Here is a 12,747-nt window from a genome sequence, read left to right as displayed (position 1 = left end):
GTACATAGGACAGTAAAGCCCTTTAGGCCTTACTTAGGCCAGGGAGAGAGGCGCCATATAAGTATACCTAAGGGCCTCTGATTTGAAAACTTCCCTCATCTATTCATTTTAAACATTTTGATTTTGACACTTCACATAAAAGTGCATGTGGCGTGGACGTGGTAGTTGTGTGTTATGAAAAGGACGTTACTTACACATCTTTACCAAATCCGTGTCCCACTTTAGCATTTCTGCAATTTAGCATTCAAACTGGTTGAACTTTTATTACACGATCAACGAACACCTGATTTGTACATAGAGCAGGCGACTGGACTGGTGTGACTCGTAGGGTTCTGGTTCTGGACGCTGGGTGCCGGGTACTTTTGACAGCCGACTGAGAATCCACCTGGAACGTTACAGCGTTGTCTCACCGTTGAAGCCACAGCGGCTGCTTCCATCCTGCAAACCTCACTCAGAAGGATGTTTTCTTCTGACTAAAATTGTACTTTCCACCTATTTAGATGATCGCTGCACAAAAACAGCTGATTGGAAATGCAGATGGTGTCCAGGAGAGGATCGATCAGGTCTACAGAGAAGGTAAGCTAAAGGGCGATGGAGAACAGTTCCTGCAGCTCAAACAAGATCCCAAGACCTCAAAGGGCCATCATGGCTGTACTTCGTGTCACACCTGTCACTCACCTGCTTCCTCACATCTCAGTTATATCTTTATTTCTTCATGGGACTAGGGTTGGTGTCCATATTTGTTCCATCTGTGTGAAAACACACCCATAGAAAGCAGGTTTCTGACAGTTGTACATATAAGCATCAGATCCAGTGAACTGCATCTCACCTTGAGCGGTGGCTGTGGCGGACAGAGGTGGAGCGGTCGACCTTGGATCAAAAGTTCTCAGGTTCGGTTCCTGCCTTGGGCAAGAAACTGAACTCCGCTTTTGCTCCTGGTGGTTATAGGCCACCGCCAGTATTCAGTAGCAGAGCCGCTATCAGTGCGTCAATGTATGTGCATGGGTTAATGGGACTGTGACTGTAAAGAGCTTTGGGCCTTCAAGGAAGGTAGAAAAGTGCTAAATAGGTATAAGTATTCCCTATTTACCATTTCTGTTTATGTTTGTAAGGAATGGACTTACATGAGGACTTTCCTCGGCTTGGGGAGAAGGAAGGACTTAAGGGCCGCAAGCTGAGTAAAGCTGTGGAGAGTTTTACCTGGAATATCACCGTGCTGAAGGTGAGGAGACCAGTCTACTAACAGACGAGCTATAGTGAAATAACTATAAGTCACACTGTACAGCCTACATTTTTTTCAACACTCCCACACTTCTTTTGATCCAGAGCACGTTATAGTTGGATTATTTCTGGTTCTCTTTTAAAATCATTTTGATAGAAGAAAAAACAGTTTACAAGCAAAGTTGGGTGTTATTATGAATACGCTAACATGGCCAACGTATGGTGGTGTCAGATTGTGTTTTTTTACGTATTACTAACTGACGGACTGATGGACTTGGACGCTCTCTGACTCTTTGGTGTCGGGTAATGTGCCCTATAGTTTGGTGTGCCTTTTATATAACAGAAGAATCAAAAATACAGTCACTGGCCACTTTATTAGGCAGACCTGTCCAATTGCTCATTAAGACAATTTCTAATCAGCCAATCACACGGCAGCAAGTCAATGCATGTATGCATGTAGACATGGTCCAGACCATCTGCTGCAGTTCAAACCAGCATCAGAACGGAGAAGAAAAGGTGATTGAAGTGACTTTGAACATGATTGTTGGTTCCAGACGGGCTGGTCTGAGGATTTCAGAAACTGCTGATCTACTGGGATTTTCACCCACAACCACCTCTAGGGTTTGCAGAGAATGGTCCAAAAATAGAAAACATCCAGTGAGTGGCAGTGAGTGGCAATGGTCAGAAATGTCTTGTTGATGCCAGAGGTCAGAGGAGAACAACCAGACTGGTTCCATCTGATAGGACAATAGGAACTCAAAGAACCACTGGTTCCAACCGAGGTCTGCAGAAGAGCATCTCTGAAAGAACAACACGTCCAACCTGGAGGCAGATGGACTACAGCAGCAGAAGACCACACCGGGTACCACTGCTGTCAGCTAAGAACAGGAAACTGAGGCTGCATTTACCACAGACTCACCAAAACTGGACCATAGAAGATGGAAAAATGTCTGGTCTGATGAGTCTCCATGTCTGCTGCCACATTCAGATGGTAGGGTCAGAATTTGGCCTCAACAACATGAAAGCATGGATCCATCCTGCCTTGTATCAACGGTTCAGGCTGGTGGTGGTGGTGTCATGGTGTGGAGGATATTTTCTTGGCACACTTTGGTCCCCTTAGTACCAGTTGAGCATGGTTCCAACACCACAGTCTACCTGAGTATTGTTGCTGACCATGTCCATCCCTTTCTGACCACAGAGGACCATCTTCTGATGCTACTTCCAGCAGGATAAGGCTCCATGTGATCAAGCTGGAATCATCTCAGACTGGTTTCTAGAACATGACAATGAGTTCTCTGGACTCAAACGGCCTCCACAGTCACCAGAACCCAATAGAGAACCTTTGGGATGTGGTGGAACGGGAGACCAGCATCATGGATGTTCAGCAGACAAATCTGCAGCAACTGATGCTGTCATGTCAACATAGACCAAAGTCTGAGGAATGTTTCCAGAACCTTGTTGAACCGATGCCACCAAAGATTAAGGCGGTTCTGAAGGTTAAAGGGGGTCCAACATGGTACTGGCAAGGTGGACCTGATAAAGTTGCAAATAAGTGTCTGTGTAGTCCATTATTTGACGGTGTGCCTGACAATCTGGTGTGCCCTATAGTGCTGAAAAAACTGTAGGTTAAAGACCCAAACCAATGAAGACGGTGTTTCTAGTATTTTTAACATCCTCTTGTGGCATTTTTTCTCATGATGGAAAAAGAAAATTAGGATTAAAATTGCGTTTCTGAGTATTTCTTAAGTCGTGAATCAGCAGCAGATGAAAAATGCTGTTTGAAAAAGCTTGTACCAGTGACAGAGCTGCTACAATCGGTGGCTCACCAGCTTCCTGCTACGCCTCTTTCTAAACACCCACCTGCAGACAAATAGATCCATGAACGTCTTTGTTTTCCTCATCTGAGCTGGAACCTGGATCTAAACTGTACGGATGGATAGCTCGAATATTACCCGCCATTTAGTTAGGTTGGGGTTGTGATGGGCTGTAAGCTAACAGGAGAGAGTGTAAACAAAGGGATGAAGGAAATCAGGGGCGGGCTTACTTTTACTTACCAACCGTCCCACCCGCAACTGAGAGGCACATTTCTGATGAACTCCTGTCGTTCTGCAGAAACTCTGTTCTAGAAAACGACAGAGTTTATTTGATTTGGGCTAAAAAACGACAGAATCATCATTAAGGACCACTGGGAACACTTTGAAAATTGATCTAAAGATGATCGGAGCGGGACTTTACGGAAATGTTCCTCTTCTTGTCTTTTTTTTTTTTTTTTTTTAACTTGTCCTGTCCAACAGCTAGGCAGACAGATGAGAGCTGAGGGCCTCTTGGGTTGGACATATTTTACTTTAACAAGAGGGGTTATTAATCTTCAGACAAACCAAAGGTATGTCTGAATAAACCCCTTTTGTAATTGAGGCCAAACTTTATTAATTTCAAACATGTCTGAAAATCTTTGGTGTTGGACCGGACGGAAAAGGAAAGAGGGGAAGAAGAGAGAGGGACGTTAGAGAGAGGGGGGGTAGGGGGTGATAATAGGAGGGGAAGGGGGATAAGACCATGAAGCAGCATAAAGCAGCAAGTTTACTGGTTGTTAATCATTATGGTAAGGTTCAAATGTAAAAAAAACCAAAAAAAAAGGGCGGAGCCTGTCCACACACACACTCAAATGTTATAAACACACCTGTTAGTTGCAAAAATGTCCACCTGTTGACATGTACACAAAACAGATAGTGTTCACACGCATACTTATGCCTTAAAACCAACTAGTGTGAAATATTTCAGTCATTCAGTCTGTTGAGCTAACACCTGTGCTCAGGTGAGTGTTTATGTTCTTCTAAAATGGATGGTGGAACGTGAAAAGAAGGAGGGAGAGTGCCCAGCCATCCCCACCCCAAGACCCCCACCGCACCAGCAGCGGCAGCCGGAATCCCCCCAACGCCACACGGGAACCGGCAGGGAACAACCGCCGCCCGGGCGACCAAGCCCGCCACCCAGGCCAGGGCCAGCAGGGCCGCCGCAAGGCCCCCAGAGCCAGAGAGCAGGGAGGCACGGAGGGAAAGAGGGCGCCGCCCCAGCCCAACCAGGAGAGCAGCCCCCCCGCCGCGCCGGGAGAACCCAACGCAGGGCCCCACCGGAGAAGGACGCCCACAGCCCCAGACGAGCACCCCACCACCACCCAGGAGTTCCGGGCATCCCCCCGCCCCAACCCCAGGTACGAGCCAGGACCCCCCAAGGGAGACCCACTCCGCACTCCAGGCAGCCATCCGCCCGGCCCACGGTTGGTCCAGGGAGGAGCGAGGCAGGGGCCCGCCGCCCCCGCCCAGAAGGGGGGAACCCCGGGGAAAAAAGAGGGCCCACAAGGGGTGTTGTAAATATGGCCCGACCAGGCTCGGCCACAGTTGGAAATTTGGCGGGGCCCAGCACTCAGGAGCAAGGACCAGAACCCACCCCCCAGGGACACGAACACCCCCGGCTCAGATGTAATGTGAACCCCCCCACCGCGCGGAGAGAGCACCGCCGGGCCCAGGAAGCCGGCACCCCGGGGACACAGCCGCCGTTGCAAAGGGGCCCGTACCCCCCACCAGGGAAGAGGCAGGGGACAGATGGTCCTAGGTCCCACCTTCCTTGCAAAATGTGTGTGCGTGTATGTGTGTTTGAGAGAGTGTGTGTGTGCATGTGTGTGTGTTTATGTTGGGATGTATATATTGAAGGGGGAGGGGTGTGTGTACTAAGGGGGGTACGGTTAAAATTGGCGGGTAGGGCACTAAGGGGACGTCTCCTGATTACTCACAGTGACGTCCCCTCACCCTCCCCACCAAGGGGCCCTAAATGTCTAAGGTGCGGTTAAAATTGGCGGGTAGGGTGCTAGGAGGACATCCGCTGCTTGCTGGCAGTGATGTCCAAGCACCCCCCCTACCAAGGGCCCTACATGTCTAAGGTGCAAATAAAACCGAAAGAGGGGGGGCCCACTCCATACGGCAACCACAGGAGGGGCGTCACTGCCTAGTAAACCCCCCCCCCAAGGCTCATCGCAAGCTAAGCCCCCCACCCCCTCACCCTATTATGAGGTTATATGAGGAAGGGGGTAAGTTGGGGACAGATGATAGACTGTCCCCCGGTGGTCAAACAGCCGTCCCCCGCCCCCCCCCCAGCAAGGGGGCCAGGCCCACCCAGCCCCGGGGCCCCACCCCCGGAGGCGCAGACACCCCAGGCCCAGCACCACCACCCCCACACAGAGAGAGGGGAGCCAGAAAGCGCCGGCCCCCCCCGGAGCAAGCCCAGGCCCCCACCCCCAAACGCCGGCCCTAGAAGAGCTCTGGTCAGGCCTCGACGGGACCGAGGCAGCCAACCGGCCGGGGAAACCGCCGATGGCCTCAGCGGAGACCCCGACCCGACCCGTCAACCCCCCCCGTACCAATAGTGCCCCCCCCCCCCCCCCCCAGAATGCCCCCCCACAGGACAGGGCTGACAAGACCCCCACCCCACCCCACCCCCAGACCCCGAAGCGGATGACACCCAGAGCGACCGGGGGCCCCAAGAGGGTTGTCCCGTCCCGCCCCAGAGCCAGGGAAGGGCCGATCCCAGCCCCAGGTGTAGACGGGAAGCCCATCCAGCGCCGCTGGGTCCCCCCCCCCGAGCAGCGCCCCCCGCCAACCCCCCCCAGCACAGGCAAAGGGACCACCCCCCCAAGCCAAGCCAGACCACCACCCCACCCCCCCACCACGCACCCCCACACCCAAGCCCAGAGGACCACGCAGCGCCCCAGGCCGCCCCACCCAGGCGCCGGACCCGACCCCCGACCAACGGAGCCCCCACCACCCCCGGCCAGGCACCGGAGGCCCCGACCCCCACGCCGGCCCACGGCAGAAGGGCAAGGAGCAGCGACGACCATGCCCCCCCCACCCCCTAAGTCACGGAGTTAGCTATGGAAGACCAGAGAGAAATGTTCCTCTTCTTGTCTTGTGATCTTTGTGATTGCATGGTAGTTTCAGATTTCTAAAGTCATAAGTTACAAACATTTGGCGATGTAGCTAGAAAAAGCTGTCATTATGCTGTCCTCCTATTGGTCTGTAGTACAAATGAACATGTGAACAAAGAGCTGTGGAAACATTCCTGATGACATAGACATAGACATGGACAAGGAAAGGCCAATGTGAAGGAAAATCCCAGCTGATAGTAAAACACACATCAAGTTTCTCTTCCCTTATTTTTAGTCGTGTTGTGTTGCATTTTTGTGTGTGAAGGAGGTTTGCTGGTCCCGGGTTCACGCTGTAGCAGTTCAGATGTTTAGTTCAGCATCAAAGATACAGTTTCAATGCTGACAGGATGTCTTTGACACAAACATCCAGAGGGAAATAAAAAAAAAAGTGGTAAACACGGGTCATTGCTTTCATCTTCTTAGTTCTTAAACTTGCATGAGATAATCTCGGTCTTTGCTGTCACTGACTAGACGACAGACGTTGTGTTAATGATCTTTACACACACTGAAACACTGTAAGACCTTTACTTATACTGAACTGCAACAGCTCAATCAGTGATACTAACTTGGCTTCAAATAGTGTCCTTGTGAGTCGTGTGGTCACTCTAAAGAACAACATGAAATTGGAACGTACCATTGCTGTGCGTTTGGTTCATGTAGCCTGAAGCATCCCTAAGGAAGTTATACAAACTTATGACATACGAGTGATCCAGTCTTGCATGTCTTTATGCCACGTTAAGGTGTGAGTAGACTCCTAACTGACTTCACAGAAATGCTGCTCGTGCGCGGTGTGCATGTGATCGGTAGGTACCGTCGGTCGCCCATAGGATGTCCACATAAACTACACTCTGACTAACTGCACATTTCTAACGGTCAGGCTGAATGCAAGGAGCGCTCACTGATCACGTGAACAGCACTAACGGGCTCCTTGCTCAGTTTGCAGGATTTGGGGGGGGTTCCTGATGTGAGATCGCAGTGAAACACCTGTGTCTCACCCGTGTCTCACCTACTCCACCCTTACTCACTGTGAGCTGTTGCAGAAAAAACTGTGCATGAACATTTTCTCTCCACGGGTTCACCCAGAGGTCTACGATCTTGATATACGTGTACGGGTCACCGGCGTGCTCCATATAGGACTGTCCATAGCCTATGGCCTCCAGAATACCTCTCTGTGCAATTATGATCATCTTGATTTGCTGTGTGTTCTTACACGGTAAGAGGTTTGGCTACATGTCAGAGCAACTGACATGTAGCCTTGTGTACATTATGTATCTAGAGGTACGTAGCGAATGACAGACAGCGAATGTAGATACCGGCTATCTGCGGGTCCATTTTTGACCCGCAGATAGCCGGTATCTACCCGTAAGAGCAGTTGGAAGCAAAGCTTTACATGAGTTACTAACTAACATTTCTACATGATTCATCATAAAGACGATGTCTCTAAGTCCAAATGTTCACACTTATTTTGGCCTCAAAGGTTTATTACAGTCCTCAGCTCACCATGAGTGGAGCTCCGCAGAGATAAAGCGTGGTTTTAGATATCCTGGGACTGGAAGGCGACCTGGACTGTTACGGGGGGAATAGGGAAGTACCCAAGCGCAGAGAGGAGAGGAGGCAGGAGGATGCAGGGAATAGGGTTTAATTATATAAACTAAAGACAAAACCAAAACCACTGCATACGGCAGGCTAGAATCTCGAAACACTAAATAACACTCAGCTCGAAAAACCGGGGAAGAATACAATATGGACCAGCACAGGAGGAAGGGAAAGACAGCACTTAAATACATACAAGGCAACAAGACACAGGTGGAAACACTCAGGACTGATGGGGCAAGGTAAAACTCAAAACAACAACAAAACAGGAAATACTACAAAATAAAGCAGGAAATCAAGGAACAAAACACAAAGTGACTGAAACCGTAACATGGACTTGATGGTCTGAAGCTCTGATTATTGAAACATTAAAACTAGCAAAAGAATCCGTAAATGACTGTTAAAGCAGATGTAAACCTTCAGCAGGTTTGTGGCCGTCGTCTTCCTCGCTCAGCTGCATCATCAGCTCCTGTTTGCTCCTGACAGCTGGACTCCGCCCCATCAGATAGATTTTTGTCTTCTGTGCTGAAAATCTCTAACTCTGGAAAAGATTCTCTTCTCAGCTCTGTTCTTGTTTCCATCAAACGAGCGTCTTGTCAGCCGTCTTCTGTCTGAACTGACTCTTTTTGCTCTTTTACCCTGAAGTGTCTCTTCTTGAGCAGATCCGCCTCCTCATGGGGATTCTAACACGTGAAGATAAAACGGCTCATTTTAGAGTCTTTGTCTTCATGTATTTGTTTGAAACTGAATGTTTACTTGCAGTTTTATCCTGAAAATATGCGTCACCTCACCTGAATGTAAAAAAGGCCAAATGTACAGGAATTAAATGATCTTACCACATGATGTGTGCTTCAGGGCCAGAGCGACCTCCTGCGCGGCGCCAAGGTGGACTCCCTGGATGCCCTGCGGCAGCTGGCTCTGGCCTGTGAAGCCTGCAGCCTCACATCCTCCAGCTCTGCCTCGTTTTCAACGGCCGAGCTGCACTACACGGCCCACCCCACGTCCAGCCGGCGCAGCAGCAACGGACGCATCTGACGGAGCACAGAAGCCCCTCCTCCTCGGAAGCAGAGGATGCGATGAAGAGCAGAGCCTAACTGTCTGTGAGGAGGGGGTTCCTCCTGATGGTTTGGTTCTGTGCAGCCATGCAGGATGTCAGACGTCTGCGCAGACCTCTGCAGTTCTGCTTAACCTGACCTGTTTGTGAAAAAGACAGCGCTACTTTAACCAAACTCCGCCCCCCGCCCTCCTCTGGGGATCAAACACCCCGCTAACCCGTCCAGTGCAGGTTTGGGAAGTTTCAGTCCCAGCTGACGCTGCAGGGAGGAGCGGTTCCTGCTCATGGTTCAGAGGTCTGATCAACAAATATTCAGAACCAGAAAACCAGAAACAAGACTTACGTAGAAAGAGAGAGTTTCCATTTTTAGCTTTAGTGATATTTCAAAAATAACCAACAACCATGGGAAGGAACGTCTTTGAATCCCAAACAGCAGAAACATAAAAAGTATACAAACGTTTCTCAATAAAATAACTAAAACATGACATAAATTATGGAAAGGAAACTTTTTTAACCTTGAAACGTAAACTCAGAGTAGAAATCGACCCAGTTGTTTGTCCTCAGCCGTCCTGATTCTTTAATCTGCAAAAGCTCTAATTATGACCAAGTATGTCTGTGTACTAACAGTCAGAGTAACTCTACATGGATAGAATGTGTCAGTGCCAGAGGGCGACAGTCTGTAGATGAATCCGTGCAGAGCCATGGCGCCGTGGTGCTTCCTGCTTCAGAACGTTGTGATGTGGACACACTGGTGTGTACTCGTGTGGTGACATTGCAGTGTTTGTGTCATTCCTCAGCTGCTTTGTATAATTCTGTAAAACCTCAAGAGTAGAAGCTTATTTATTAAAGTGTGTTTTAAAATCTAGAATTCATTAAATGCACTTTATTTTGAAAAATGTTTTCTATTTGATTAAACATAACAAGAAAGTGTATTCTGGATTAAATAAAGTAACTTTTGCTGAGCAGTCCTTGTCGTTGCCTCTGTTTCTGCCGCTGCATGAATGCATAAAGAACAACGCAGATATGCTTGTTAGAGCAAACACAGACCCCGCCCGCTCGCAGGACCCCCGCAGGGTAACGGGTCACAGTTAGGTGCTTCACTTTTTGAAGAAGTTTCAGTGTTGGAGGCTGTGTCGCTGCAGCTGACTTCATGTTTTTCCTGAAGCAGATAAAGAAAAGCGGCGGCGTGGGTGTGGTCATGAGCGGCGGCGTGGGTGTGGTCATCAGCGGCGGCGTGGGTGTGGTCAAGGGCGGCGGCGTGGGTGTGGTCATGGGCGGCGGCGTGGGTGTGGTCATCAGCGGCGGCGTGGGTGTGGTCATCAGCGGCGGCGTGGGTGTGGTCATGAGCGGCGGCGTGGGTGTGGTCATGAGCGGCGGCGTGGGTGTGGTCATCAGCGGCGGCGTGGGTGTGGTCATCAGTGGCGGCATGGGTGTGGTCATCAGTGGCGGCGTGGGTGTGGTCATCAGCGGCGGCGTGGGTGTGGTCATGAGCGGCGGCGTGGGTGTGGTCATCAGCGGCGGCGTGGGTGTGGTCATCAGCGGCGGCGTGGGTGTGGTCATCAGTGGCGGCGTGGGTGTGGTCATCAGCGGCGGCGTGGGTTTGGGTCATGAGCGGCGGCGTGGGTGTGGTCATGAGCGGCGGCGTGGGTGTGGTCATCAGCGGCGGCGTGGGTGTGGTCATCAGCGGCGGCGTGGGTGTGGTCATCAGTGGCGGCGTGGGTGTGGTCATCAGTGGCGGCATAGGTGTGGTCATCAGCGGCGGCGTGGGTGTGGTCATGAGCGGCGGCGTGGGTGTGGTCATCAGCGGCGGCGTGGGTGTGGTCATCAGCGGCGGCGTGGGTGTGGTCATCAGCGGCGGCGTGGGTGTGGTCATCAGTGGCGGCATAGGTGTGGTCATCAGCGGCGGCGTGGGTGTGGTCATGAGCGGCGGCGTGGGTGTGGTCATCAGTGGCGGCGTGGGTGTGGTCATGAGCGGCGGCGTGGGTGTGGTCATCAGTGGCGGCGTGGGTGTGGTCATCAGCGGCGGCGTGGGTGTGGTCATGAGCGGCGGCGTGGATGTGGTCATCAGCGGCAGCGTGGGTGTGGTCATCAGCGGTGGCGTGGGTGTGGTCATCAGCGGCGGCGTGGGTGTGGTCATGAGCGGCGGCGTGGGTGTGGTCATCAGTGGCGGCGTGGGTGTGGTCATCAGTGGCGGCGTGGGTGTGGTCATGAGCGGCGGCGTGGGTGTGGTCATCAGTGGCGGCGTGGGTGTGGTCATGAGCGGCGGCGTGGGTGTGGTCATGAGCGGCGGCGTGGATGTGGTCATGGGCGGCGGCGTGGGTGTGGTCATCAGCGGTGGCGTGGGTGTGGTCATCAGCGGCAGCGTGGGTGTGGTCATCAGCGGCGGCGTGGGTGTGGTCATCATTTATATATATATATATATATAAATGATATAGATACATCATTTGTTGTTGTTAAAGAAGAGAAACAGTCAGCCTTAAAAGCTCAAACTTTAATGAAAATGCATTGTTGCAGGACTTCTTACACATAAAAAAATTATTACTAAGAATTTAAAAAAAATAATTTGTAAACATTTAGGAATTTTAAACTTCTTTGACATGTAATTTAAATTATTTAGAAAAACCCAACAATAAGTCAATAATAATAATAATAATAATAATTATAATAATAATAATAAATCAATAGTAAGTCAATACAAACAATAAATATTAACAATACATAAATAATAAGTCTGATTGATTGATTGATTGATTGATTTATTTAAGTGTCATGCACTAATGTGCCCAGCCCACACAGGCTTATATGACACTGAAAAACAAAACAAAATACACAATACATAAAGATACATCCCCATCACAAAAAGAAAAGGAATCCAATAACCAATAACCCCCCTACTCAGAGTCTAACAGAATACATAGTCTCCATTCTTATTGTCCATGCTTTTGACACAAAATTTGCCAAACAAAAGATTTCATTTTCAAAAAGCCAACGTAAAATTTTGTCTTCAGATAACCAAAACAAATCTGGACATTTCTTTTCTATGACATCATACATACAAAGTCTCTGTTTTTCATACAAAGGACAATAAAACAAAAAATGAAATTCATCCTCCACCACTCGCAGCTCACAGACCTCACCCAGTCTTTCCTCCTCAGGAACGCCTTTAAAGCGCCCTACTTCCACCTGTAGGGGGCGCACTCCTGCTCTCAGTTGAGCACATATGGATCTTTGTCCTCTTTTTAAGTTATATATAATATATGGCTCAGCAGAAAATGTGTCCTTAATTTGCAAATAAGTTCGTAATCTTGGTTTTTGAAGCTGTTTCATTTTCCAGTCTTTTTCATAATAACCAACTAAAGTTTCCTTAACATTATCTATCTTACATTTCAAACAATTGAAAAATAATGATTGTAAGTTCACAGAGGACAGAATGTTAAATACATCATTACAGCAGGGATAAATATGAGCTCTTTCCCACTCAAATATTTTAGGTGCAAGTCTCTCTGCAGGTAAAGTCACCAGCCGGTTCCATAATCTGAGAACTTCTGCTCTTTGTTTGATCACACAAGGTTCCCCCCCCCCCATGTCCCCCTCAATGGCGGCTTTAGTGGTGAACCTGTGTACACCCAGAAAATATCTCATTGCCCTGTTTTGAACCTTATCACACTCGGGAGCGTCTTCATAACCCCAGACTCCTGCAGAATAAAATAACACAGATCCACCATGGCATCGTACAATTTACCAAACGTGTCAAAACTCAACTCAGGACAAACCTTCATCTGATTTATCGCTGCATTTATTGACTGCAAGTCAATAAATAATAAATAATAGGTCTATTAATATTATTATTATTATTAATAATAATAATAGTAAAATATTCCAAAGAAGTCCAAAAGTGAAC

General features: G+C 49.3%; 2 protein-coding genes across 2 annotated transcripts in view; both read left to right on the top strand.

Moving 5' to 3' along the window:
* Positions 1–9,811, top strand: part of plcl1 (phospholipase C like 1 (inactive)) — a 79,211-nt gene extending 69,400 nt beyond the window's left edge. Inside the window, exons 10-12 of the mRNA XM_023950517.1 lie at positions 501–576; positions 1,113–1,222; positions 8,648–9,811. Coding sequence (XP_023806285.1) covers positions 501–576; positions 1,113–1,222; positions 8,648–8,827 — 366 coding nt within the window. The 3' untranslated portion in view covers positions 8,828–9,811. The remainder of the gene's footprint in view (positions 1–500; positions 577–1,112; positions 1,223–8,647) is intronic.
* Positions 9,812–9,869: 58 nt separating this feature from the next.
* LOC111946720 (glycine-rich cell wall structural protein) lies at positions 9,870–12,035 on the top strand. The gene is made up of 4 exons (XM_023950582.1): positions 9,870–9,920; positions 10,015–10,372; positions 10,434–11,242; positions 11,970–12,035. Exons 1-4 carry the CDS (start codon positions 9,870–9,872, stop codon positions 12,033–12,035), a joined length of 1,284 nt encoding a protein of 427 aa, XP_023806350.1.
* The last annotated feature ends 712 nt before the right edge of the window (positions 12,036–12,747 follow it).

This window comes from Oryzias latipes, chromosome 21 (assembly GCF_002234675.1).
Source record: "Oryzias latipes chromosome 21, ASM223467v1".
NCBI lineage: Eukaryota > Metazoa > Chordata > Actinopteri > Beloniformes > Adrianichthyidae > Oryzias > Oryzias latipes.
Note: the sequence above shows the minus strand (reverse complement) of the source record. Positions and strands in the feature narration are given on the sequence as shown.

Coding starts and splice junctions, on each gene's coding strand:
- LOC111946720 (XM_023950582.1), top strand. CDS start 9,870: ATGCTTGTTAGAGCAAACACAGACCCCGCCCGCTCGCAGGACCCCCGC. Junction 9,921..10,014: donor GCTCGCAGGACCCCCGCAGG/GTAACGGGTCAC, acceptor TTCCTGAAGCAG/ATAAAGAAAAGCGGCGGCGT. Junction 11,243..11,969: donor TCAGCGGCGGCGTGGGTGTG/GTCATCATTTAT, acceptor CACCACTCGCAG/CTCACAGACCTCACCCAGTC.